This window comes from Suillus clintonianus (assembly GCF_016758775.1).
Source record: "Suillus clintonianus strain FC179 chromosome Unknown DEU56scaffold_1, whole genome shotgun sequence".
Taxonomy (NCBI): Eukaryota; Fungi; Basidiomycota; class Agaricomycetes; order Boletales; family Suillaceae; genus Suillus; species Suillus clintonianus.
The window spans coordinates 511,303-536,825 of NW_024539225.1; the positions used below are offsets into that span (position 1 = coordinate 511,303).

Sequence of the window (25,523 nt, forward strand, 5' to 3'; positions counted from 1 at the left end):
TGGTAAGTAAGACAAGTCTCAGTATCTTGTAACATTATATTCTACGACATGGATCGCCGCGGGATGAGAATGGGATACGGTCTAGACACTGTTGACGTTGTCTAGATGTAGGATTGGTTGTATTGTTAGATGTCTATGGCACATGCAATGAATGATCCGCTTCACACAGAACGACGTCCATGTCTTTTAACCAGGGTCATATCCTGCATGCGCTGGCTCTACCGCGGACCGGGGATTGGACATGAAACGGGAACGGAATAATAACGGAAGAACGAACGAGCGCTGGCCGGTGAGCCAACACCTTGCACTGGCAACGGCGGTTCAGATCGGTCACTGGAGCGACTGTAATCAAGTACTGATATTGAACCAAACCTTGGCATGATCGACCCAAGTCACGAGCTGTCAGGCTACGGCCTAGGCCATTGTTTGATAGTACCTGGACGCAGGGAAGTCTCCCTTTCACAGGCAGCCAGGCAGTGCGCGGTCAGGACTGTCCATGTCGTTAGGTTTTACGAAATAGGAAATTATTGATACAGATTATTTCGTGCGTGTCCGACGGCGTGCTCCCGGCCGCGGCTAAGCTTCGAATTCTTGAAGAATCTGTCTCGCGTGCTTATTATTCGTATAACGTGTTTTTCCTCTCTTTCCTTCTAAAATACTGTCTCTTCCTGGACCCCCAATTCCACCCCCCCAAATCTATATCATCTCTGTCATAATATTTTGCCAGCTAAAGCTTACCCTCTTCCCCTCCCCCTCGCACCGCGCCGCCCTGAAGAACGTAGTCCAAGATGCGGTTCCTAGCCGCCTTGGCTTCTTCCCTATGTTTTTCTTCCCTTGCATCAGCTTCCCCTTATCGTCCAGACCTCACAAGCTACAATCTCAATGTAAACCAGTCCGCCACGTACCCTACAGATTATTCTACTACCAGGTCGAACACAACCTACACCCTCTCTCCACAGAACTGGCGCGCAATCCCATTCTACACCATCCTCCTCGACAAGTTCGCAGATGGTGACCCTTCAAATAATCAGTTTTTTGGTTCTCCCTATGAATGGGATTGGAGAGAGACTCAGTTACGTTTCGGTGGTGACCTCAAGGGTCTACTCACAAAATTGGACTACATCCAAGGTATGGGCATGAAGGGCTTATATCTCTCAGGTACAATATTCTTGAACATGATATGGCAAGCCGATAGTATGTCCTACTCTCCCCTTCACTACATTCAAAATTTTACTCACTTCCATCAGGTTATTCTCCTCTCGACTTCTCCGTCTTGGACCCTCACTGGGGTACTATTAATGATTGGGTAAACTTCATCGACACTGTACACGCACGCGGCATGTATATCATGTTGGATTTCACCGTTGGAACTTTATCCGACCTTCTCGGCTTTCAAGGGTACGTTCAACCTAAAAACAACAGTACAGCCACTCACACAACAACGTTACCCAGATACCTCAATGTCAGCGCACCATTCTCTCTGACTGAGTATAATGCCCTGTACAAAAACCCAAACTACCTCCCATGGGGTTTTGAGCAGTATGCTGATTTTTCCGTAAGTAGTTATTTCCGTTTGCCTCATGCCCGAAGCCGGCTCAACTAAGATCCCCATCCATTCGGTAGGTCATCAATCAGCGTAACCAATCTTGTCAGCTTCCCGTCTTTTGGCAAGATGATGGAACAATTCAGCCTGTAACGGGCTATGATGGCTGTTACGAGTCCGACTTTGATCATTATGGTGACATGGAAGCCTTTGGTGTTCACCCGGACTGGCAGCGTCAGCTCTCCAAATTTGCCTCCGTACAAGACCGTCTCCGTGAATGGAAGCCTTCCGTTATGGAAAAACTCACATCCTTTTCCTGCATGACCATCACAGCCCTTGATATCGATGCTATTCGTGTCGATAAATCCACACAGGTCTCCGTGGACGGCATGACCGCTTGGGCAACCGCAACTCGTGCTTGTGCTACTAATCTTGGAAAGAAGAACTTTTATATTACCGGTGAAGTTACTGGCGGTGATACTTTTGGGTCGCTATACATGTCAGTCGTTATTTTTCAGTGGTCGGCGACATGAATTGAATGCCGTTTACAGGGGACGTGGCCGTACACCGACTATGCTGCCCCCGGGATTCCTCCAGGCTGCCAACTTGACAGAATCGGAAAACCAGTATTTCTTGCGTCCACAATCGTCGAATAACCTCGATGGCTACGCGTTCCATTATTCAATCTATCGCTCGATCACGCGTTTCCTCGGAATGGACGGAAACTTGGCGGTGGCGTACGATTTGGACTCGAACTTTGTCACCGCTTGGAATCAGATGTTCGTAAACAACGACTTCTTGAATCCAAGCACTGGCCTCATTGATCCGAAACATTTATTCGGAACGAGTAATTTCGATGTTTTCCGTTGGCCCAGTTTGACGAATGGCACATTGAGGTCCGCATTAGCCTCTTATATTACGTACCTGGTCATGCCAGGGGTTCCATTGGTACGAACTCTATTCGAACGTTTGATACTGCAGTACTTACCCTTTACAGGTCTATTATGGCGAAGAGCAGAACTTCTATCTGTATGACTCCACTGCTTCAAACTATCTTTTTGGGTAGGTTACTAACGCCTTGAAGTGATTGTCTTTCTCACATTCCTCTTCAGTCGTCAGGCTATGATGAGCAACAAAGCTTGGCAGCATCACGGGTGCTACAAACTTGGTTCTGCCCAGTACTTCAACATGCCCCTTGAGTCCGCCCTAACGGGGTGTGAGGATGATTGGAACTCCCTCGATCATTTTGATCCCACAATGGACATGCGCCGCCTCCTGAAACACTTTATGTACCTCCGGAGCACCTACAATGCCCTCCAAGACGGTTTCGATCTAGTACAGCGCGGAAACTGGACCTACTTTGTCGAATTCCCAGGTTCAAACGATACCGCATCGGAAATGGGCCTCTGGTCCGTGTCCCGTGCGGGGATCACAGACGTGCAGACCCTTACAGGGCAGCACACCGACCAGGTCTGGCTATTGTTCTCCAACACGAACGACTCGCAGACGTTTTCGTATGATTGTAGCGGTCCGCTGTGGATATCGTCGCCGTATCAGGGTGGGGTGACGGTGAAGAACTTGCTTGCTCCGTATGAAAACTATACGCTCGCGAACTCGGGGTCGTCGTATTATGGTAATGGGACACCGTATTATGGGTGTCTTGAGTCTGTGGACATGAACACGTTCGGCATCAAGGCCTTGGTCCCTATCAACGAGTGGCTCCCCGCTCCCCCTATGCTCACGAGGTTCCTGCCCGGGCATGACGCACGCATCGAAGTCACGCGGGGCGACCCAAACGCGACGGTGGTCAACCTATGGCTGGAATTCAATATGGAAATGTCGTGTAATAACGTCACGCAGAGTTTGTCGTTCAACGTGTCGTCTTCTGGCATTGGTGGGCAGCCTACGCTCGACCAGACTTCGGTGGCGTGCGCTACAGTCACGAATCCTGTCATGTCGCCCATTGTGGGAACTCCGTTCTCGCAGTGGTCGTGGTCTGGTACTCTGACCAACGTTTCGGATGGAATTTTGGAGATTATCCTTAATAATCCAGGGTCGTTCGATGGGACAATGTCTACTGGGGTATGTCTGTTTCTTTTTTGTGTTTTGTTGTGCTTTGCTCATGTTTTTGCAGAGCGTTGATCATCTCCTGCTGCGGAAGGGCGAAGCCAACAACATTATGGTTTTCCCCGAGTCTGATTACGATAACGAAGCGTTCAAATATGCTGATGGTCAGTATACGTTCACGCACCATGCCTATGGGTCGGACATGTTCAGGTACTCGGGCAACTACGGACAGAGTTGGTCGAACTGGACGAGCTGGGAGAATGTTACGACGATAGACTCTGCCGTCGTCAGCAATTCTGATACTTTCTGGTCGGGCCAACATATCATGATGCAATGTGAGTCTTGATAGTGCTACTGTTTTTTTTCTGTTGTTGACATTGCTGTAGATTGGAGCGGCGTCGCAACCACTGCCAGTGTCGTCGTGCATGCAGATCTGAACTACAAGCAGCAGCGCCGTGTTCCCCAATTCCTCGCTCGGGGTCCTTTCAACGACTGGGGCTATGATCAGGGTATCTCCAATATGATGAATCAGATCGGCGATGGTACTTGGGAGCTCGAAATCATGGCTGCATGGCCAACCTACGTGCAGCTCAACGTATTTGGATACGATGACTACTACTACGGCGACACCGACGCCGACGGCGTTATGGATCGTCTCCCACCAAACAGCATTGCGCCCAATTATCTGAACATGTCGGCACCGCCTTACCCTGCACTCGCGTGGGCATTAGTCGTTAATGATGCTACAATGTCGTGGACTCTTGAGCCTCGTGGCCAGGCTTCCGTCGGTGCCATCATGTACGGACTTCTTTGCTCTATCTCCCTCATTTCCGGAATACTCGCAGTCATCATTTTCATGTATACTTTCTACGGTATCCGCCACAACCGGTATGGTGTACAGACGAACTCGGGCGCAAGCAAGTATTTCCCTATCATCGGATCGCTCGGCAACAAGTCGACTGCAGACTTCAAGGAAAGCGCGACTCCCATCACGGAAAAATTCTTTGGGGGCAAGCCCAATGCGGAAATCATAGGATGGCCAGAAGACAAGAACAAGCGGCGCAAGGTCCTGATCGCGACGCTCGAGTATGAGATCATTGACTGGAAGCTCAAAGTCAAGATCGGAGGTCTCGGTGTGATGTCGTCGCTCATGGGGAAAGCTATGACGGACGTTGACCTGATCTGGGTCATTCCAAAAGTCAAGGACCTTGATTACCCCGCTGGTGAACCTGCAGAGCCCATTGAGGTGGTCATCTTCAACGAGCCCTACCTTATCGAAGTGGAGACCCACGTGTTGGACAACATCACCTACGTTATCCTCGACAGTCCCGTTTTCCGTGCACAGACCAAGTCGGACCCCTACCCAGCCCGCATGGACGATCTCAGTTCCGCCATCTTCTACTCTACATGGAACCAAGCCATCGCAACTACCATTCGCCGATTCCCCGTCATAGACATATACCACGTCAACGACTACCACGGCGCGCTCGCTCCGATATACCTCCTGCCCAAAGTAGTACCCGTCTGTCTCTCGCTGCACAATGCTGAGTTCCAGGGTCTGTGGCCGCTTCGAACAAAGGAAGAAATGAAAGAAGTCTGCTCCGCGTTCAACATCAGCAAAGAGCACTGCACGAAATACGTCCAGTTCGGAAACACGTTCAACCTGCTTCACGCCGCTGCATCGTTCATTAGTGTTCATCAAAAGAGTATCGGTGTCGCTGGTGTGTCGGACAAGTATGGGAAGCGAAGTTGGGCACGTTACCCTGCTCTGTGGACCCTCAAACATGTCGATTCGCTGCCTAATCCTGATCCTACGGATATTGCGGCTTTGGACGAGAATCCTGTGGCTATTCGTGATATTCAGATTGATGAGGCTGCTGAGGCGCAGCGTCCGGAGATGAAGAGGCAGGCTCAGGAATGGGCAGGCATCAAGCAGGATCCCGACTCTGACTTGTTTGTGTTCGTTGGTCGTTGGTCTAAGCAGAAAGGTGTCGACCTTATCGCGGATATTATGCCATCGCTGTGAGTGTGTTTTCTGATGTGGTGGTACTCGCTTCTGATAAGACCCCTTGCAGCTTGGAAAAACGCCCGTCCATTCAGTTGATTACTGTTGGACCTGTCATCGATCTTTATGGTCGGTTCGCTGCGGAGAAACTTGCTCGGTTGATGGAGATGTACCCTGATCGCGTTTTCTCGAAGCCGGAGTTTACTGCGCTTCCGCCTTATCTGTTTAGTGGTGCTGATTTCGCTTTGATTCCTTCCCGTGATGAACCGTTTGGATTGGTCGCCGTCGAATTCGGCAGGAAAGGTGCTCTTGGTGTTGGTAGTCGACTTGGTGGTCTTGGGTTGATGCCTGGATGGGTAAATGTTTGGCGTCGTCCTCTTTGAGCAGAATCTAACGCGCTTCTGCTCGTAGTGGTTCCCTGTGGAATCTACCTCGACGGCCCATATGTTGTCTCAGCTTTCGAAGACGATCAAATTAGCGTTGAAATCCACAGAGGAAGAAAGAGCTATACTTCGTGCTCGGTCAGCCGTCCAGCGTTTCCCAGTCGTCGAATGGCGCCAGCGGATGGAAGACATGCACCGAAGGAGTATCTTCATGAGCCGAAAGCTAGCTGGTTCAAACGCTTGGCGAGAGTCGGACTGCGGCAGTGAACCTTCTCAGGCGATGGCGGAAGTAGAGGATTGGAACCCTGTAAATCAAGGACTGCCTGTTCAACCTGACTGGGACGCCCAGAGTGCCATGTCATCCCCGAGAATGGTGCCTAGTTCTCCTGGACAGTGGAGCCAGGTCTCGACGCCCAATGATGAGAGCGGCTTCCTGACGGCACCACCTCGTTTCGGCGTCAACCGCGACTCGTCGTATACATCGGATACTTCTGACGAGGAACATTCACGGCATAGTTTCGCGACTAGTAGTCGGCCTGGTTACAGTGACTTCTTGGAGAAAGCGAACAGGACAATTGCACAAGATCATCGGCATGCGCCAGATCCTTTCCTGAGTGTGACGCCGCCTACAAGACCGTTTGGGTCGCACTCTCGAGTGGCCTCGATGGAGTCCATTGGCAGCATTGTCGAAGAAAAGACTAACTCGCCGTTGAACAAGGCTATTGCGACGGTGCGTATCTCAGGAATTTTGGTGGATGCTGTTAACTGACTTACATACCTTTAGTTCACGGATTCCGATGGTGGCGTTGCCTCAGAGTTCGTGCAAAAGCTTCAAGCATTGAATTCGGATAACTCCAAAGGCGAACTTTCTATTGAGAAGTACCTTGTCAAGTCTGAGGAGGCCTTCTTCGAACGTGTGAGACGAGACAAGCTGTCCAGTGCAGCCAGCTACATTTCCTCGCACCGAGAGTCTGTCTGGAGCATGCCTGGCACACTCACAATCAACGAGCAGCACTCCCGTCCGACATGTAAGTGTACCCTTCTTGTGGACGTGCATCGTTACTAACGCCGCGCATACAGCCCCGAGAACACCTAGCTCTCACCCATTCAATCCGGAACCGGAATTTGACGGCAACCTCGTGATCATGAACAGAGTCCAAATTGCCATGGCTCGACAATATGGAGGCTGGCCGTTGTATACTATCATCATTGCTCTCGGCCAGGTAGGACTTATTATTTTTTACCCTCATCCGTTAGCTCACGTTTGTTCTCAAGATGCTTGCTGCAAATAGTTACCAAATGACCTTGCTCACTGGTCAAAACTACCAGGACAACCTTCAGCTATATGTTCTCAGCGCTGTATTCTTAGCTTCTTCTTTTGTTTGGTATACGATGTTCCGCTTGAAGCCTTCTGTCTATGTTCTTTCTGCTCCATGGCTCTTCTATGGCATAGCATTCTTTTTGATTGGCCTTCCCTCACTATCATCGAAGCTTCAAGTCACTCATACCATCTTATCGGACATTGCCACTTGGTCATATGCTGTCGCCTCTGCTGCTGCTTTCATTTTCTTCGGTTTGAACTTTGGAGAGGAAGCGGTTCGTCATTTCTTGATGCCTCCTGTATGCAGCTGATTGTTGTTCTTTAGGGTGCCGCTACGGAAGTCTGGACGCTGCGCGCTTGCATTGTACAAGGTTCTCAACAGATTTGGGTGGCTGCCCTGTGGTACTGGGGTAGCACACTGAACACCGCGAAACCTGGAAGTCTTACGCCTTGGTGGATTGTCCTTATCTTGTGGCCGCTCTCAATCATGTCGTTTGGGTTTGCATACTTGATGTTGTACGGATTACCAGGTAAGTCCTATCTAAGCTCTCAGACAGGATAATACCAACTATGAGACAGAATACTACCGACAAACCCCTCCGAAAGTTCCCAACTTCCTCAGGACTCTCTTCCGAAGGAAACTAGTTCTTTGGTAGGCTTTTCGTACTCGTGGCAAAGTTGACGACGCTGATACTCCACACAAGGTTCCTCGCATCTGAAATCTTACGTGATTATTGGCTCAGCGGGGTACGTTAGGTCCGGTGCTTTGATATCTTTATGTCCTAACATTATTGCAGCCCTACGGTCGCAACTGGGGTTTCCTGTGGAGTGTTCCGATCCCCAAGTGGGCGATTATGCTTCTGATCATCTTCTTTTTCATCGGTGTTTGGGCTCTCATGCTTTATATCCTCACGTCCTTGAGTAAGACGCATACTTGGTTGTTGCCTGTGTTCGCTGTCGGCCTCGGTGCTCCAAGATGGTGTCAGGTATGATCTCATCTTGTTGCGCCAATCCTCGGTCACCTAACATATGTTGCAGACATTGTGGGGCACCTCGTCTCTTGCACTCTATATCCCGTGGGCTGGCTCAGGGGGACCATACCTTGGTCTTTCTCTGTGGCTTTGGCTCGGCGTTTTGGACGCTATACAAGGTGTCGGTTTGGGAATGATTCTCCTGCAGACATTGTCAAGATTGCACGTCTGCGCCACGCTCGCTTTCGCTCAGGTCATTGGGTCTATCTGTGTTATGGCCGCCCGTGCAACTGCACCAAACCGCATCGGTCCAGGGAGCGTGTTCCCTGATGTCGGAACATGGGACTTCTCCCAAGGTCTCAGTGGCAGCCCAATGGCCTCCGCTCCATTCTGGATAGCGTTGATCTGCCAGATCGTCATTGTACTAGGTTACTTCTGGTTCTACCGCAAAGAACAACTAGGTAAGTCGTCATACAATTTGGCCTTGGAGACGCTCAATTTGGCTAATGACCCTTTCCTCAGCTCGACCATAATTATGCTATTCGCTGTCATCAATCACGCACATACTAGAACCATCACTCCACTCCAAGGACTTGCTTGTTTTCATGGACACTTTCATTCACTCGGATTTTTTTTCGCTGTTGGATCATAGGTGCCATCAACTTTCTGGACTCTGTACTCGCACACATCACGCTCTTTTAGATTGTTGACACTTGGTCGACCAAAATCGTGTTACATACTCTAACTCCAGTGCCTCATACAAGTAGTGCACATATGACATACTTCCGAATATTTTTATAGATCTGTTGTTGTTAGAATTCCTGTTTACAATATACATATCTACCTCACTTCACCATGAATTATACCTTGCACAAGCTCTCTGACAGGTAGTTCAAATCAGGATCGGACAAGTTCCAGATGCTCAAAGGTCAATTGATTGAAGTGTAGCTATGGGTGGCTGATAAACGAAATCTCGCCCCGATGCGAGGAAAGTACTGCGGAGGTATCTCTAATAACAAAAAGGTACACGGTATTGTAACGATACACGGTGAAATATACAGAAAGATTACTTGGAGCCAGCAGAAAATTCTAGAACGATGATGTTCAACATCGTCATTTATGACTTGAATGAGACGGTGCTTACTGGTGACAGACTTGGTACCTTCCGAAATGGCGTGCTTTGCAAGTTCTCCTGGCAGGATAAGGCGAACTGACGTTTGAATCTCGCGCGATGAGATCGTCGACTTCTTGGAGTAAGCCGCAAGCTCTGAGGTACAATATAAGTATAAACTGCCATACAACCACCGATGGAAACATACTGGATGCCTCGGTAGCAATACGCTCAAAGATATCATTGACAAACGAGTTCAAGATGGCCATGGCCTTGTTTGAGATACCGGTATCCGGGTGGACCTGCTTAAGGACTTCACAACAAATTCAGTCACCCCATAAATTGCCACCATGTCCTATGGACGTACCCTTGTATATGTACGAGCTGTACGTCTCCTTGCGAACCTTGCGGCGCTTCTTCTTCTCACCCTCAACAGGAGCCGCTGGCTTAGCAGCGGTTTTCTTCGCTGCCTTTGCTCCAGAGTCAGCCTTAGCTGGTGCCTTGGAGGCGGTGGAGGCAGGAGCCTTGCCAGCGGTGGATGCGGGCTGGAATTGGTCCATCAATCAACACATAAGGACTATTTGAATTACGAATCGACTCACTTTAGGTGCCATTGCTTGAATTTACAAAGTGTACAGGTATGTGACTGTTAAGACAAGTCAGTTTGCATTTACAATGCGATATCGCAAGCGTATACACACCAGATATGAGGTCTGTACAAGGGGCGGTGGTGGGTGGTGGTTAAGGGAAGAGTGTTGAGGGGACGCGACGTTTGTGTGCTGAGCCTTATGAAGGGTTGAATTCAAGGTCCGATCCCGTGAAAGACACCACGTGATTCAACGAGCGCGCTTGTCACGCGTCAAGGCACGCACTGTCACACCCCACACCCGAGTCACTCCATCACCGCTGAGCTGCATCTTGTACGCGAATGGTAAGTTAGAAATTGCAGAGGTCAGCGATTCCGTGCATCATCATACTTACAAGCAACCTAGGCAACCAAGGACGAAATTTTGCGTCAAGGAGACCTGTATTATGCTGATGGCAGTGTAGTCCTCTTAGCCGCCCGTGCTGATAAAACCCATGCCTTCCGAGTTCACAAATCCGTGCTCGGATCGCACTCTAAAGTGTTTGCGGATATGTTTGCGCTACCCTCTGCCGCAAATCATGAAATGTACGATGGCGTAGATTCGGTAAATATGCCGGATGATGCACAAGATCTTGAAGACCTCCTTCGAGCACTGTACTATCCGGGGTAAGCACTGTGCTTGTATGAGCCCCCTGGCTCTCAAGCAAAATAATTTTAGCACCATATTATCCATGTTGGAGAATCGGAACCCTCTTGCTGCAATCAAGTACAAGGGCATTCTTCTGCTATCGCAGAAATATTTCGTGCGCGTCCTGCAGAAGCTGCTCAGGGCTCGCTTCCGTGCAGACTGGCCATCCACTCTCCAGGAATGGGATAAGCTCATGGAGCATTATGCCGGTCTTTCTGCATCTGCAGAACCGCAACATGAAGCGGCTAGTCAGTTCATTGACAATCGTATGCTGGAACCCGCTTCCGCCATACGCCTGGCTCGGGAGGCCAATATCCCGGAAATTTTGCCAGCCGCGTTTTATATGTTATCTACAATCAGTCCTTTCATGGACTTTGATACCCTCCGCGGCCCGTCTCCCCCGACGCTCGCTGATTCTGAAGGGATGCTTCAGTTGTGGCACCCTGGAGATCGCACCGCACGATGGGGGCTCTTAACGCCCGCTGATTGGCTCTGCCTGTCGCGAGGCAAACATTGTCTGATGGACTTCGCTCGAATATTCGAGCAGCAGGCCGGCCAGTGCATGTGTAACTCGCCGGTTTGTATTCAACAAAACAACAAGAAAAAATTGTTGAATGGGCCCCCTCAAGATCTCCTACGTGTCCTGAAGGAAATTGCCTCACAGCAGGCGCCTGATCCTTGCTACAATTCCCTGCAGGTGCTGGCGTCCCGCAGCTTAGAAGCACGGTCTATTTTGTGGGAGAACCTGAGTTACTACTTCAATCTACCGGACGTAGACGACGATCAAGATGACGATGACTCTGATGACGTTGCACTTGTGGAGAGTCAATTTATGGATGGATGAGGAGTAGATTAGAGCACTTACAATTACGTTTTTCTGGCCACCGTGCACTACATACGAGTCAAACGCCAATCTGAGGAACAAGTACAGTTTAGCAAGATCGATGGGGATAGATCAGGATAGATCGCGTTCATGATTTGTCAAGGGTTTCGCTGGGCTATCAGTGAAGATTAAATAATAATCGATCGGTCGCCAAATGTAACTCTACAACTAGATTCGGGAACGTTGTAAATTGACATCAAAGTCAACTTGACCAGAGACTGTAGTGTTGACAAAATTGCTAACAAAGAATCAAATAGTCAGTATTACATATCCAATGTACAAGAAGGGTATCGTTGAAACGACAATTATACACTGGTCGCTCGGGTTTTCCCTTGGACGTCTCGTACAACAAACTCAGGCGCATAATGAGGATACGGGGATAAAAAGGTGCCAAGTCCGTGAAGGACGTCCACCTGAAACTCTTCGAAGGGAACCTGCTCGCCATCGACCACGAGTGTGCCCTTGGAGGCGAGTGGCCGTGCGCGGTAAGCGGACGCTTTGTAGTATCGGTTCTATCACACCTGGTGAGTCGTACGCACGAACGAAGACCTGAGGAATTTACCGTATTTATCCAGTATGTCCTACCTTCTTCGGCACCATCCATGGCCCGCAAGAGATTCCTCCGACTGGTCTTCGGACAGGGTGTCAGATGCGTCAAACAGCCAAATTATATACTGCTTACTATTTCTTGTACGGATATGTCAATAAGTCCGTCATCAGCTAAAGAGACAGGGAACTGCATTAAAGCCCTAGTCGGACCCATAAGCTACTTGTTTCCTTGATGCAGTACAAGGTTACTTACCGGCTAACGAATGGCCCTTGACCAGCATACATCCAGAGGATAGGTCTTTCAAACCGGGTCCACTCCTCATGTGAAGAGCTTGCAATATCAAGTTTCTTGTCATCACTGAGGAGCGAACTAGGAAGGCTAGTTGGGCTGGGTGATTCGCCTGCTCGTCGTGCATGAAGAGCATCCATCATGCGGGATTTGTCTTGCTCGACGACCTTCATTGATAACTCGATCGGACACGATTTGCGGGCAATGACTAAGTTAAGTGAGTGAGACAGATGACAGGCGAGTGCAGCAATGACTGACTAGCACGAATGTAGCCTAGGATGAACCGGGTATCGCCCATCCACCGTAAATGTTCAGTCTCAATATCGATATCAGCTGTAATTCCGATAGTCTGTGACATGAATGATATCCGGTGACAATTTCCTTGGGTGAAAGAAAAGAGATCGGCTTTCAATGGTTGTCCTGGTTCCAATATTTAGCGATACTGGTGTTTAAAGCGACCGAAAGGACACACCTTTAAGGACGTTCAGGGCTGCTGCGCAAACGTCGAGCCCGTCCTGCAGTCCCAGTAGATTAAGAGACATTCCGTTACCAGAGCCAGTCGGTATAGGTGCTATTGGTATACAAAATGCCTGTTCACGCTGTTCATGCTGATTTATTCCGTTGAGGACCTCGTGTATTAAACCGTCGCCGGATACAATGACTAGGGCGTCATATCCCAGCTTCATTTCGCGAGCAATTTCAAGAGCGTGACCTCCATGAGTGGTATCTGTATGACAAGGCATCCGTGAATATGAAGTAAGAATGGCATGAAATGTGACGTGCAAGTTACATCCAATGTACATCCAGCCGCAATGAATATGGGTTCCACTTTACTGGCGTACTCTGCTCTTCCCTTCCCCTGAGTAGGACGGTCATAAAAGGATACAATAGAATTTGGTTGAAGCTAACCTTTCCGCCATGAGGGTTAACGAGCACCTTGAGATTCTTGGATGGATTCGCACCTAATAAATTAGATAAGTAAACAGGAGCGCATGGACCATAAAGCCTGACAAACCCTGGTATGCAGCCAGCAGTAGCGCCTGACACCAGTCCTTGGCACGCGTGCTATCTTCGTCCTTTACTGTGCCGCTTGTCATGACAAGGTTCAAACTCTCCTTGCCCTTCCGAACCAGGTATTGTACTTCAACGGCGCCAGATGCAAATTTGGCGGCAACGACATTACGAAGAGGCACCTCTATCTTAAGCTCTTTGTGAGAATGATATATGCCTGCGCAGCAAGAGGATTTGTGAGCGTCAAGCTTTGTAGGTTCAACGAAGAATAGCACATCGCTAAAGTGAAGCGAAGTGGAGACTCCTCGGTTGTCGATAATGATTTGGTGGATGGAGGTTGACATGGATGAGATCCGTGGTGCCACGATTAGTGATTTAATGGTGGCAAGAGCATGTGTACAAAAGCGCGTGTGCTGCGGGAACAGTACTGTCTTATAATGGTGCAGCTTATTCGTTTCAGTCATTGTCGGCATTGTTTCAAGAATCACACTAACTTTAAGGTTGCCGGAAATCCCCGGCTGTAATTAATTTCAATGCGTCATGGTTTATGCAAGAGCATTCGTTGCTCGTCAACATGCACAGACCTGGTAACTATCCACCTTCGACACTTGCCAGCAAAATTTACATGTGGCTTCACTCTGAAACAAGATATGAAACAGTGCGTGTTCATAAGGAGGCTACCGTCACTGATCCTTAGTATATCACGCCAAGCTCGAGATGCCATGACTTCAACAGTGCGTGCATGCCATGTCCGACACAATAAATGTTCGACATGATGAAACCTCATCGCAGGACGCAGGATAATTTGTTCGAACTTATCAGAACATTGTATAACCGTTTATAGGTGATCTTCATTCGATACTATCTTGTTGCATTGCTGGCACCGGCTCTTACTCAAACGGCGACATCAAATGGTGAGTTGAATCCACGTACTTGCTAGGTCTCGAATGGTTCAATAAAAATTCATTTGTTGTCGTTAGTCCAATAATGCCCTAAAAGCCATTAAGCTTGGCAATATACATTCGCACGATCTAGCTTCACTTTGAACTTTAACACCTCAACTCTCAAGTTCTGCCAGTGTCTACCTCGCCTTCACCAGCTCAGCCCTTGCCTTATTCCCCCTCGCAGCACCCCCATCTGATTCGGTTATCCCGTAATACACCCATGCAAGTTCTTGTGCTGCACTGAGGAGGCACCATAGTCACAGCGTGCGCTTCCTATACCCAGCGATAACAGCTGTAAGGCCCACGTAGTATCACTAATGCAGGTACTACCACATGCGGACTAGTACTATGTCAGGCTGTAAGAAGTCAGAACGCTCAATTACAATGCCCTCGGCGCCAACACTACAAGTGTTTGTCGTGGTTGCAGCCGCCTGACTGACTTGCTCTGTACCAACACTCATCTCCGTTAGCTCACCTTAGACTCAAAATTTAGACTCGTCACAAGCTCGACTCGCCCTGAGTAGCGTGCCAGGCTGGCCACGAGTCTGCTCGGAGTTCCTGATCCCGCTTTGGATTCAACAGGTACCAGTTCCCCACTGTGTCAAGAGCATCAGGCACCAACGGTACATGGTTTACTGCAGTGCGATCGCCGATAAGAAAAAAGCGCCCCCATGGGATAACAACTCTCCGCAATCGGAAGGGGAACAAAGTGACGACATTTCAACCGTCACTGGTGATGTACTCCCCTGGCGTAGCCCTGAGCAACTGGCAGCCCTGGCCCTGGATGGGCCTCACTGTTTTGTGCAGTGCCATAAGGCAGGGCATTCGAGCCAAGCGAGGCGGTATACATACTCCTGCCAGAGTGTGGCAGTGGTATGATACTTCCCAACCCTTTGTTCCATCCCACTAACTTTGAGTTGCAGATCCATTTAGTAAACCTTCGTCATGTCATCAAAGGAGGGTAGCGTCGATGGCGCCCTGGAGCAGCGCGCCCGCAACGATGAGCAGCCTCCCCGAGAAAATGATACCGAGGGGTAAGTTGCGGTTTTCTTACATCTATTACTCATATAACAGAACGACAGGGAGGATAAAAATTGTGGATCTTCGGCGGTGAAGCTGCCATCAGAGTAAGTTGTTTCTACCTTGATTCTTATGCATCACTCCTTAGCAGAACTGCAGCCCGAACGCTGGGCCTTCCCAGTCATCAAGACCTATTTCCGATGTCTCGCCTAACGAGGGATTAGCTCCGTAAGTTTCGCTCAATTACAACACCACACAAGCTAAATTGTTTCAGCAAGGCAGAAGAGGTCGTAGTGCAGAAGGACCAGCCGAATCTAAGTGAATGGTGAGCGACAGAACAAGCCAAGTCATCGCAGCTGACGATACACCCACAGCGTGAACGTCATGAAGCAAGTATTGGACGTTCTCCAGGATTCAACAATTGCCTCAAAGGGTGGCAAGGATGGCCGCTCTCGATTCTGGACGGCATACAGAGGAGTCGCGGAGGAACACGATGGCGACTTCCTTGAGCAATACGCTAGCGACATGGACATTGTCTTGATCTTCGTAGGTTTCGCACTAGCATGGTCATCTTTGGTTCGGTCTGAAGTTGATGTTCGATCAGTCCGGTCTTTTCTCCGCTGTCAGCACATCTTTCATCATAGCAATGGAGTCCAGGCTCAGTCCTGACCCCAGCGACACCACCAACGCCCTGCTCGCGCAGCTCGTACAAATCGGAATGGGCACCCTCGCAGCGGGCTCTACGCCAGCAGCGCCGGCATCTACGTGGTCTCCATCCACGGCAGATGTAAAGATCCAAGTGATTGCATACGCGAGCTTGTGCATGAGTCTGCTCGCTGCTTTCGGGGCCGTGCTAGGCAAGCAGTGGCTCGGACACTACAAGTCGCACAGATATGGCCGCGGCTCGGCGGAGGAACGAGCAAAACACAGACAGAAGATGTTCGACGGCATCATGACATGGTATTTTGATGCTGTCGTACAATCCTTTCCGATCTTGCTTCAGATCTCCCTTCTTCTCTTTGGGATTGCCCTGAGCGCCAACATGTGGTACGAGCAGCACACGATCGCCTGGGTCATAGTTGCAGCGACGGTCTTCGGATTCTTGTTCTATTCATTGACCGTAATGGCATCACTTGTATCTCCCTCCTGTCCATTTCAGACGCCAGTTACATCAATGTTGCGCATGTTGCGGATCGACAGTAAGATCTTTTTGTGAGTTTTGATGGTGTTTCCAGTCTGAACGAAGATCGCAGGAGTTTTAAGCCCGATGTTCAAATCAGGTTTCAAATATTTCCAGCAGCTGACGACGCCAGTACATGGTGGGCACTGGGTTATGCTTTCTTGCACGTGCATAAATTTTGACCGTTTTAGGTGTGCTGAAACGGCTGTTTGATGCCATCGGATCAAGTTGGACCCGATTTTCTACAGCAGGTGACGTTCTTGATTACTGTTGTATAGGACAACCAGAGCTCATTTCATTCCGCAGACCCTGTGAGTGCGGTAGGCGCTTTCGTATGGCGCTTTCTCGGTGCGCTTCATGCCTGGTGGCAATCTTCGGCTTGGTACTCTTCGAAAATGGTTGGGGACACGGAGGCACAATCACTCGACCTGGAGCCGAAAATTTGGGCGGACACTGAGTGCCCCCTTGACCTAGAGCTCTCGGACATACTTTCCAGCCATCTCGAAGCACCTAGCATTAAGTGGCTGATCGAGACGTCCACGGATCCCGAAGTATCTTTCGCCGCTATTAGCCTTATTCCGCTTGTCGAATGGCCCCTGGATCTTGATGTCTCAGACATGCTCCATCAGCTCTATGCTATTTACACAAGCTTGGACGTTCTCACGCACGTCGTACCGTCATTTGATGAGAGGGTGTCGCCATGTATAATGGCTCTAAGTCATATATACTACGGACGTGTTCTTCAGGCACACCCCGACCGTGGTGAACTCCTTGTTCAGGGGAAAAGAGGCTTTGAGGTGTTTGTCGGCATGCAGTACAAACCGGGGGTCGACGCCGATGTAATTGTCCCAACGATCACACTCTCGTCTGCAGGAGCTTCCGACGATGAGAGAATAGAGATGTTTTCTTCAGATGTGGAATATTGTCCCGACTCTGTGCTCGAGTGGCTTTCACATGTTCTTCCCTACAATTTTTTCACTGGACGAGTGAATGAACACGTAGAGCGACTCGCCTTAGCAGTTATATCGAAATTGGTATCCTCTCCCTCCTGTCCATCGCACCAAATCAAAGCCAATTGCACTCTTCTCGCCTGCGTCATGGTCGGCGGTCACTTTGACAAGAAGGATATAGCTCGGCTTGATAAAAGGTGCTGTTGACTCATTTGGTGGTTCTTCTGCTGTGTTTAACAACGAAATCATCTAGTTCTGCTCTGCCCAAACTCGCTGTGTCTCTTTTGGTGCATTTCCAAAAGGCTCTTTGGACATGCGGCGATCTCGACAGAGATAGCTCAGGGGTTGGACGTAGAGCATGGGGCCTGCTCGATGACATCTGTCGCATACTTGAACTTGGTCGACCTGATCACGTACCATTCCCACAGGCGTTTGGGCGGAATCTGGACATGTGCAGGAAGTTAACTTTCCGAGCAATGTTATCCGAACAAAATGATCCCTCGGATTCAACGGCGGCTGTGCGGCGGATACTGCCCTTCGCGCTCGCCACTGCCTATGCAGATTTTGGGCCCGACTGCTTGTGGAACAAGGTTCCGCAATCATGCAAAAACTATTGCTCGCCAGAAAACTTTGACTGGCTCGTGGACTACCTCGATTACATTTATTCCAAGGACCACGAGACCGCGGGCGACATCCTTTTGCTACTGGCCGCGTGTAGCTCGCAAGTGAGCTGTAGCCCCGCTAAGCGATATCTATTCATCGAGAGGCTCATCGATTGCATGGGCAGTGACATGCCTCCCCGTTTACGTAATACTGCCCTTCGCGCTGCTCACTCTGCCAGAGAATTCTTGGCCTCGATCGATGTCATTGATGATGCGAAGCTACGGGACATGGTTTTTACCAAGTTCTTCCCTGCTGTCGTGTCCACGGTTTGTCCGCGACCAGGTGTATCATCCGCAAATGATGATTACTATTATAATCCAGACCTCTTCTTCGATAATCGCCCCGAAACGTACTATCTCGAGTTGATCTTTGCCCTCGCGATAAATTCCAACTGGCGCCCCCACGTGTTCGGGGACCGCCATATAGAACGGTGCATTAGCATGATTGACTACATATCCAACTCATACCTGTCACCTTGGCTAGTTGGTATCCTCCGAATCGCACCGGAACAGTTGTCGGATCCGTTGCTCAAGTCTATCACAGAGCAGCAGTGGTATGACTTGACGATAAAGGCATGGCCTTTTGTTACTGGCGCACTCGGCGACTTGTACTATCTCGAGGTCCTTCTCATCCTCGTGGAAGAAACAAAGAAGTATGTGCACATTTCTTCGAAAAAACATGAACTCGAGCTGGTCATCAAGGGTGGGGATGATATTCTCGCAGCAATGGAGACGCAGATTCAGAGCAGGGAGAGAGGGTCACTGTTGCTGTGAAGGAGTTAATGGCTGTAGTCAGAGACGTGCTTGACTCGGAAAGGTTCAGTCAATAGTTATCGAATTATCAGTCCCCTAATTATCATGATTCTTTCATGTTGTGTTGTGCTATGGTCCTGGAATCAGAGTTGAAGGGATGGGGCGGTGTGGAAGTGTGGAAGGGATAAGTAACTTAGCTTGGTAGATGATTTGTTGGCAAATGTTGATATCGGCGAGCGAGTCGACTTACACAGACTCGAGACCTTGAGCTCCTCCACACTGGTGGTCAGGCAAGAAATTCGAAAGCCACCAGCCTTGAACCACTACATTCCACTGGTAGAAACTTACTGATATCATGATCAAAACCGGAATGCCTCCCGAATACCAGAGTGTTTCCAGCACGTGCGGCGAGGCGTGAAGTGATCCAAAGGGCGTGCAGGCCGGCGAGGCGACGACCGCCATCGGAAGTTATATCCCTCAGATGATCAAGATGCAATCTTTATAGGAGTGTCTGAGTGAGGGAGAGATAATCAAAACCTAGTAAGCGGCCCGAGGCTAGACGCTCAAGGCCCGGCGCCGGGTCCGAGTCCGATCTTCCACTTACTACTTAGTTCGGTAGAGGGACAACTTTTCATTACTAGAGTGACTCATGATCAATAACATCATGTTCTGACGAATGCTAGTACGGCTGAAGTTGGACTTACTTTCAGGAGGTTTCGGCAGTTCGGAGACTTCATCGTCTTGCTATCGCACACTTTTAGATCATACGGGTCTCCGAAGGCGACGGGCCATCCATACATAAATAGCGCCTCTACGTTGACCCATCCCATATCCATGATCATTGGCCTCGCATCTCTGCGAGCCCAGCGATTCCTTTTCGCGTCTTCCACGTTTAATTTAAGTCTTACGCGCACTATGGCGACAAAGGTGCATACTGTTGCACAGACAGGCTTCGGGACTGGGACGAATGAGCTTTATGATCGGTGAGTTGACTATCATTCGCGTGGTTCGCATGCCCTAACACTTGGGCTGCGCGTAGGGCTCGCCCGTCGTACCCAGCGGAGTGTCTTTCATACATTCGCCAGGTGTCCAAGAGCACAGCACCTTTGAACATCGTCGAGTGAGTCACACACGCTAAGTTTACTTCCTCCTTTCAATTGGCTTTCAGAATTGTGGGGCAGGGACAGGTATTTTCACCCGTGCCTTGTTAGCTCACCCTGAGTGGGCTACGAGCATTGGCACGCTGAGGGCTGTCGAACCTAGCGACGGCATGTGTGATGTGTGGACGAAGACTGTCAATGATGATCGCAGTACCATTGTCAAAGGAACATTTGATAACACTGGTATCGAAGATGGGTGGTGCAGACCTTATTATTATCGCACAGGTGAGTAGTACTATTAATAAACGGGCTATATCAGTTCACCTCTCGGACATATAGGCTTTCCATTGGTGCCCCGACTATGGGAAAGCATCGGCTGAATTCGCCCGTATCTTGAAGAAGGACGGTGCAGTTGTGTTTATATGGAACCTTGAAGACAGGTTCGCTTCTGTTTTTTTTTCTCGTTATCAATTCTCCTCACAGCGCTACGAGATGGTGCAGGCTGGGTTGCGCAACTCCGTGACCGCATCGAGGTTCATGAGAAAGGGACACCCCAATTTCGCCTCGGTCTCTGGAGGAAGACGTTCTCTACACCTGAGTATATCTCCTCGTTCCACCCTCAGGATGAGGAAGAATGGGCATACCATCTTCTTGCTAGCGAGCAAATTGTTACGGATCGCGCTAAGAGTAAGAGTTACATTACCATGCTCCCTCCAGATGAAAAGGCCAAGGTAGTGGAGGACGTCAAAGGTATCCTTGAGCGGGGAGATGATAAAGTCTGGATTAACAAGGAGGAAGGCACGTATCAATATCCATATAAGACTTACATAGTGGTATCTAGAAAGAAGTAGACCCAGAGGAAACAGTTGAGTTATAACCACTATGTGTACAAAACACCCTTGCATTCTCACAATTTTCGTTCGCAACACGGGGGTGCAGTGGCGAAGTCACGGGTATTTGCTAGTGTACATTAAACATGTTGCTTCGATATTTGATTGAGCTGTCCTTCACAAGCATAACAGCTTCTTTCAAAGCATCATCGAGCATTGTCGACCATGCTCACTCCCAATTATTAGTGATCGTATCGCTAAAGCTCATAAAACGCGCATAGCTGAACGTTACGCATTGAGCGTAGAGCTACGTCCGATGAGAATGGCCTTCTCTCAACTTGTCGTAGATGACGAGGGCCCTGGATACCAATTCTATGGTCGTGGGTTTGTGTCCAAGAACAGTCGCGAGGATGTAAGCATCCTAGAAAAATCATATCAGCATGATGTAAGTTTGTCGGAATGCAGTCGTTGACGACTGACCTCGATACTCTGAACAGCGCCAGAACCTTGAAATGGCGCCATTGCATGGGCAGCATCTCCCATGATCGCGACGGCCTAAATCGTGCCTCTGTCTATACACTGTGGAAATTGTCAGTAAGAAACAGCAACTCGGATACGAACGACAGACCTCGAGAAGGTGTTTTGTGTCTTCTTCTAAGTCTTTGAAAGGCTCAACAAACTGCTCAGCAGCGAGTTCGCTAACCCACTCGTTGCCTATCTTCCTATTGAAAGACTGACGAGGGATTTCTGCATCTCCTTCATATGCCGTAACAACGAGATCACGTTGAAGTGTGAAACCTGCGAAATTGATGTGTTGCCCAAAGAAAACTGAAAGCGCCGTCAAGTTAACGGTACCATGTTGGAACTGGAATGAGGCTTACCTAGGTAAAATACCGTAAGACACGGTGGTCAGGACAACGTGCGCGCAGTTTCTCTGCGGAAATAAGTGTTCTGTACGCAGTGACGCCACTCCAGACTGGAGCCTCTTCATGCAAGAAAGCACCGACTGCTTTTTATCGGGATTCATGCATCATGCACTGAAAACATCAAACGCGTTGAAGCCAAAATTGGTAATATCCTGATTTGGAAAACCAATTGGAGATCGACTCTGACGAACTTTTGACAAGTTGTGGTCATGTGAAGCTTCAACTCATCGACTTGCGATATGTGTTCGTGGATCGGTTCTGCTCGCCGGTTCTTCTCAACATCCTCTTTCAAATTTCAGGGTTGATGCCTGGATAGCGTCCCCAAAATCACTTGTACTCACCGACACTTTTCATTCCAATCACCTTTCAGACCTTTACATTACTCTGCCCACTCGCGACGGCACCCGTGGCCCTTTTGCACCCCTGCAGAAGGTACACCTCTCGCATATGGACACCATCTTGCCTTCTTCCACCCGCGCAATCCTGAGGCCTTACTTCGCACCGATGGGACCGACGCAGACTTCTGTCCTCCTGAACCATTCACACGCCGCATGTGGGCGGGCGGTGGGTACCATGACCTGGAACAAGGGTGCAGAGTTGAAGGTGGGAGAGAAAGCCACTGCAGTGTCTACTGTGTCCAAGGTCGAAAAGAAAGGATTTGAGGTTGGAAAACCGATGATATTCGTCAAACAGAGAATTGAGGTGACTGTGCAAGGACGAAACGAGCCCGGGATGGTGGAGGAACGATCACATGTCTACCAAGCATCTGTAGCTAGACACAGGGAGTCGTGTACCCCGTCAAGGCGAGTCCTCAACACAACCAGTGACGTACTTTGGTGCTGACGCGGACTCTAATCAGTGAATGATCTTCCCAAGTCTGAGTTTTCGTTCTCGTATACCCCGAGCCTGACGACGCTATTCCGTTTTCTGCTCTCACATTCAATGGACACATAATAACATGGATAAGGATATGCGCAGAAAGTTGAGGGATACCCAGGTGAGATAAACTTTACTTCTCGGCTAACATCATTCAACCCTGTCCGCAGAAAGACTCGTCCATGGGCCCCTGACGGCCCTTATGCTCTAGAGAGTCTCATTTACTACCGCCCAGGGGCTCAGCTGCGCAACTTCACCTATCGCGCACACAATCCAATTTTTGTGAATTCTGCCGCAACGATACATGGTGCCATTGTGGCGAAGGACAAAGCGGAGTTGTGGTGCGAAAACGACGAAGGGTTGTTGGCATGACTGGCGTTGTTCAGTTTGACGAATAGATCTGCGGCAACCGTCGTATCAAACCTCTGAAAATATTTTGAATGCGAGGTTGACCTACACACAGCCTCGAGCAGGACGACACCTGAGATTAGGGGGGAGGAGGACGTCTGATGTCACGCGCCGACACTCGCGCCGACATTAAGAGCTCCCCGCCTGGTTTCGGGCGGAGGGGCAGAGACTTAGAAAATGTGATGGAATTGTATATTTCAGGGAGGAGATTGAGGAAAAAGCGACGCGATCAGTGCTGACATTTCTTTTGGATCCCCTGACATTAACGCACTACCTCCGATACCAGCACGGCCACTTCCCATTCTACCACTTCTACCACCCATGCCGTGACGCCCTCGCGGAGACGGCTGCCTTTCAGGGGTACCTGGCCCTACAGTCCCACTACTACAAGGTCCTCACAGGAATTTCGCAGCTTAGTCCGCGCCCCTATTCCCCTCAGAGCACCTCGCATCTGATTCGGTTATCCCGCACTACACGCATGCAAATGCTTCGGCTGTACCACAGACACAACGTTGTACCCAGCGCATGACAGCTCTGAGGCCCACCTCCTGAATCCTGACATCTAATACGTATCACGAGCGGGTACTACCACATGCGGACTAGTGCTATGTCAGGCTGTGAATTTCCACTGAGAACGCTCAAGAATGCCTCAGCATCAACACTGCTCTGCACGTGTTCATTGTAGTTGCAGCCGCCTAAGTGGCTTACTTTGTACCACCACTCATCTCTGTTAGCTCAACTCGAAATCTAGACTCGTAACATGCTCGACTTATGCTAGTCACGAGCTGTTCGGAGTTCCTAATACCATCAGTTTCGTATTGGATCTAACAGGTACCACTTCCCATGTCAAGAACATCAGGCACCGACGGCCAATGATTTTCTTCCAGCGAGCGCGACAAGTGCCCCCATGGGACAAACTCTCCACAATTGAAAGGGGAACAATGCGACGACATCTCAGCGCTCAGCCCGTCACTAGTGATGTACTCCGCCCTGAGCCAAACCAAAGCGAAGCCCTGGCCCTGGATGGGCCTGACTGTGTTTTCTTGCCAAGGCATTCGAGCAAAGCCAGGTCGTATACATACTCCTGTCAGAGTGTGGCAGAGGGTGTGATACTTCCTGACCCTTGTTTCCATCCTACTGACTTTGAGTTGCAGAGCTATTAAGTAGTACAATCTTCGCCATGTCACCAAAGAAAGGGTAGCGCCGATGGCGCCCACAGCGATGAGCAACCTCACCGAGAAAATGATACTGCAGGACCCACCAAGGAGTAAGCCGCGGCTTCTCGGCATCTATCACCCACATAACAGAACGACAGGGAGGATAAAAATTGTGGATTCTCGGCGGTGAAGCTGCCATCAGAGTGAGTGTTTCTACCTTGATTCTTATGCATCACTCCTTAGCAGAACTGCAGCCCGAACGCTGGGCCTTCCCAGTCATCAAGACCTATTTCCGATGTCTCGCCTAACGAGGGATTAGCTCCGTAAGTTTCGCTCAATTACAACACCACACAAGCTAAATTATTTCAGCAAGGCAGAAGAGGTCGTAGTGCAGAAGGACCAGCCGAATCTAAGTGAATGGTGAGCGACAGAATAAGACAAGTCATCGCAGCTGACGATACGCCCACAGCGTGAACGTCATGAAGCAAGTATTGGACGTTCTCCAGGATTCAACAATTGCCTCAAAGGGTGGCAAGGATGGTCGCTCTCGATTCTGGACGGCATACAGAGGAGTCGCGGAGGAACACGATGGCGACTTCCTTGAGCAATACGCTAGCGACATGGACATTGTCTTGATCTTCGTAGGTTTCGCACTGGCATGGTCATCTTTGGTTCGGTCTGAAGTTGATGTTCGATCAGTCCGGTCTTTTCTCCGCTGTCAGCACATCTTTCATCATAGCAATGGAGTCCAGGCTCAGTCCTGACCCCAGCGACACCACCAACGCCCTGCTCGCGCAGCTCGTACAAATCGGAATGGGCACCCTCGCAGCGGGCTCTACGCCAGCAGCGCCGGCATCTACGTGGTCTCCATCCACGGCAGATGTAAAGATCCAAGTGATTGCATACGCGAGCTTGTGCATGAGTCTGCTCGCTGCTTTCGGGGCCGTGCTAGGCAAGCAGTGGCTCGGACACTACAAGTCGCACAGATATGGCCGCGGCTCGGCGGAGGAACGAGCAAAACACAGACAGAAGATGTTCGACGGCATCATGACATGGTATTTTGATGCTGTCGTACAATCCTTTCCGATCTTGCTTCAGATCTCCCTTCTTCTCTTTGGGATTGCCCTGAGCGCCAACATGTGGTACGAGCAGCACACGATCGCCTGGGTCATAGTTGCAGCGACGGTCTTCGGATTCTTGTTCTATTCATTGACCGTAATGGCATCACTTGTATCTCCCTCCTGTCCATTTCAGACGCCAGTTACATCAATGTTGCGCATGTTGCGGATCGACAGTAAGATCTTTTTGTG

General features: G+C 49.6%; 10 protein-coding genes across 10 annotated transcripts; 7 read left to right on the plus strand and 3 right to left on the minus strand.

The window, feature by feature from the left end:
* Positions 1 to 618: 618 nt before the first annotated feature.
* On the plus strand, positions 619 to 9,169 carry DEU56DRAFT_763278 (glycoside hydrolase family 13/glycosyltransferase family 5 protein). The gene is made up of 20 exons (XM_041350794.1): positions 619 to 1,194; positions 1,248 to 1,398; positions 1,453 to 1,555; positions 1,624 to 2,042; positions 2,095 to 2,491; positions 2,541 to 2,605; positions 2,656 to 3,625; positions 3,678 to 3,945; positions 3,997 to 5,632; positions 5,686 to 5,971; positions 6,027 to 6,728; positions 6,783 to 7,026; positions 7,079 to 7,221; positions 7,274 to 7,594; positions 7,645 to 7,849; positions 7,899 to 7,971; positions 8,024 to 8,066; positions 8,117 to 8,305; positions 8,358 to 8,751; positions 8,813 to 9,169. Exons 1-20 carry the CDS (start codon positions 789 to 791, stop codon positions 8,821 to 8,823), a joined length of 7,026 nt encoding a protein of 2,341 aa, XP_041215599.1. The 5' UTR covers positions 619 to 788; the 3' UTR covers positions 8,824 to 9,169.
* A 187-nt stretch (positions 9,170 to 9,356) lies between these two features.
* On the minus strand, positions 9,357 to 10,015 carry DEU56DRAFT_905821 (histone-fold-containing protein; the record flags this gene model as incomplete). Its single annotated transcript, XM_041356764.1, has 5 exons — positions 9,357 to 9,379; positions 9,435 to 9,557; positions 9,610 to 9,714; positions 9,769 to 9,946; positions 10,004 to 10,015. The coding sequence occupies 5 exons, from the start codon at positions 10,013 to 10,015 to the stop codon at positions 9,357 to 9,359; spliced, it is 441 nt and encodes a 146-aa protein (XP_041215600.1).
* Positions 10,016 to 10,329: 314 nt separating this feature from the next.
* Positions 10,330 to 11,519, plus strand: DEU56DRAFT_750327 (uncharacterized protein; the record flags this gene model as incomplete). Its single annotated transcript, XM_041349530.1, has 3 exons — positions 10,330 to 10,332; positions 10,394 to 10,653; positions 10,706 to 11,519. 3 exons carry the CDS (start codon positions 10,330 to 10,332, stop codon positions 11,517 to 11,519), a joined length of 1,077 nt encoding a protein of 358 aa, XP_041215601.1.
* Positions 11,520 to 11,675: 156 nt separating this feature from the next.
* On the minus strand, positions 11,676 to 13,751 carry DEU56DRAFT_921064 (ATP-NAD kinase-like domain-containing protein; the record flags this gene model as incomplete). The annotated part of the gene is made up of 9 exons (XM_041358503.1): positions 11,676 to 12,070; positions 12,121 to 12,189; positions 12,241 to 12,307; positions 12,361 to 12,604; positions 12,655 to 12,816; positions 12,869 to 13,123; positions 13,198 to 13,255; positions 13,306 to 13,358; positions 13,412 to 13,751. 9 exons carry the CDS (start codon positions 13,749 to 13,751, stop codon positions 11,864 to 11,866), a joined length of 1,455 nt encoding a protein of 484 aa, XP_041215602.1. The 3' UTR covers positions 11,676 to 11,863.
* A 2,058-nt stretch (positions 13,752 to 15,809) lies between these two features.
* DEU56DRAFT_703942 (uncharacterized protein) lies at positions 15,810 to 16,239 on the plus strand (the record flags this gene model as incomplete). The annotated part of the gene is made up of 2 exons (XM_041347359.1): positions 15,810 to 15,917; positions 15,976 to 16,239. Coding segments are annotated over 2 exons (372 nt in total), but the record flags the coding sequence as incomplete, so codon positions are not given.
* Positions 16,240 to 16,307: 68 nt separating this feature from the next.
* Positions 16,308 to 16,984, plus strand: DEU56DRAFT_763287 (uncharacterized protein; the record flags this gene model as incomplete). The annotated part of the gene is made up of 3 exons (XM_041350795.1): positions 16,308 to 16,570; positions 16,625 to 16,812; positions 16,872 to 16,984. Coding segments are annotated over 2 exons (403 nt in total), but the record flags the coding sequence as incomplete, so codon positions are not given.
* Positions 16,985 to 18,107: 1,123 nt separating this feature from the next.
* On the plus strand, positions 18,108 to 19,466 carry DEU56DRAFT_763289 (uncharacterized protein). Its single transcript, XM_041350796.1, has 2 exons — positions 18,108 to 18,866; positions 18,902 to 19,466. The coding sequence occupies exons 1-2, from the start codon at positions 18,281 to 18,283 to the stop codon at positions 18,991 to 18,993; spliced, it is 678 nt and encodes a 225-aa protein (XP_041215605.1). The 5' UTR covers positions 18,108 to 18,280; the 3' UTR covers positions 18,994 to 19,466.
* A 365-nt stretch (positions 19,467 to 19,831) lies between these two features.
* On the plus strand, positions 19,832 to 20,867 carry DEU56DRAFT_867237 (uncharacterized protein; the record flags this gene model as incomplete). Its single annotated transcript, XM_041355416.1, has 6 exons — positions 19,832 to 19,899; positions 19,956 to 20,031; positions 20,085 to 20,259; positions 20,282 to 20,301; positions 20,356 to 20,479; positions 20,500 to 20,867. 6 exons carry the CDS (start codon positions 19,832 to 19,834, stop codon positions 20,865 to 20,867), a joined length of 831 nt encoding a protein of 276 aa, XP_041215606.1.
* A 351-nt stretch (positions 20,868 to 21,218) lies between these two features.
* Positions 21,219 to 21,837, minus strand: DEU56DRAFT_905826 (uncharacterized protein; the record flags this gene model as incomplete). The annotated part of the gene is made up of 4 exons (XM_041356765.1): positions 21,219 to 21,267; positions 21,327 to 21,418; positions 21,475 to 21,674; positions 21,741 to 21,837. The coding sequence occupies 4 exons, from the start codon at positions 21,835 to 21,837 to the stop codon at positions 21,219 to 21,221; spliced, it is 438 nt and encodes a 145-aa protein (XP_041215607.1).
* A 2,855-nt stretch (positions 21,838 to 24,692) lies between these two features.
* Positions 24,693 to 25,176, plus strand: DEU56DRAFT_722387 (uncharacterized protein; the record flags this gene model as incomplete). Its single annotated transcript, XM_041347725.1, has 2 exons — positions 24,693 to 24,854; positions 24,913 to 25,176. Coding segments are annotated over 2 exons (426 nt in total), but the record flags the coding sequence as incomplete, so codon positions are not given.
* Between the last annotated feature and the right edge of the window lie 347 nt (positions 25,177 to 25,523).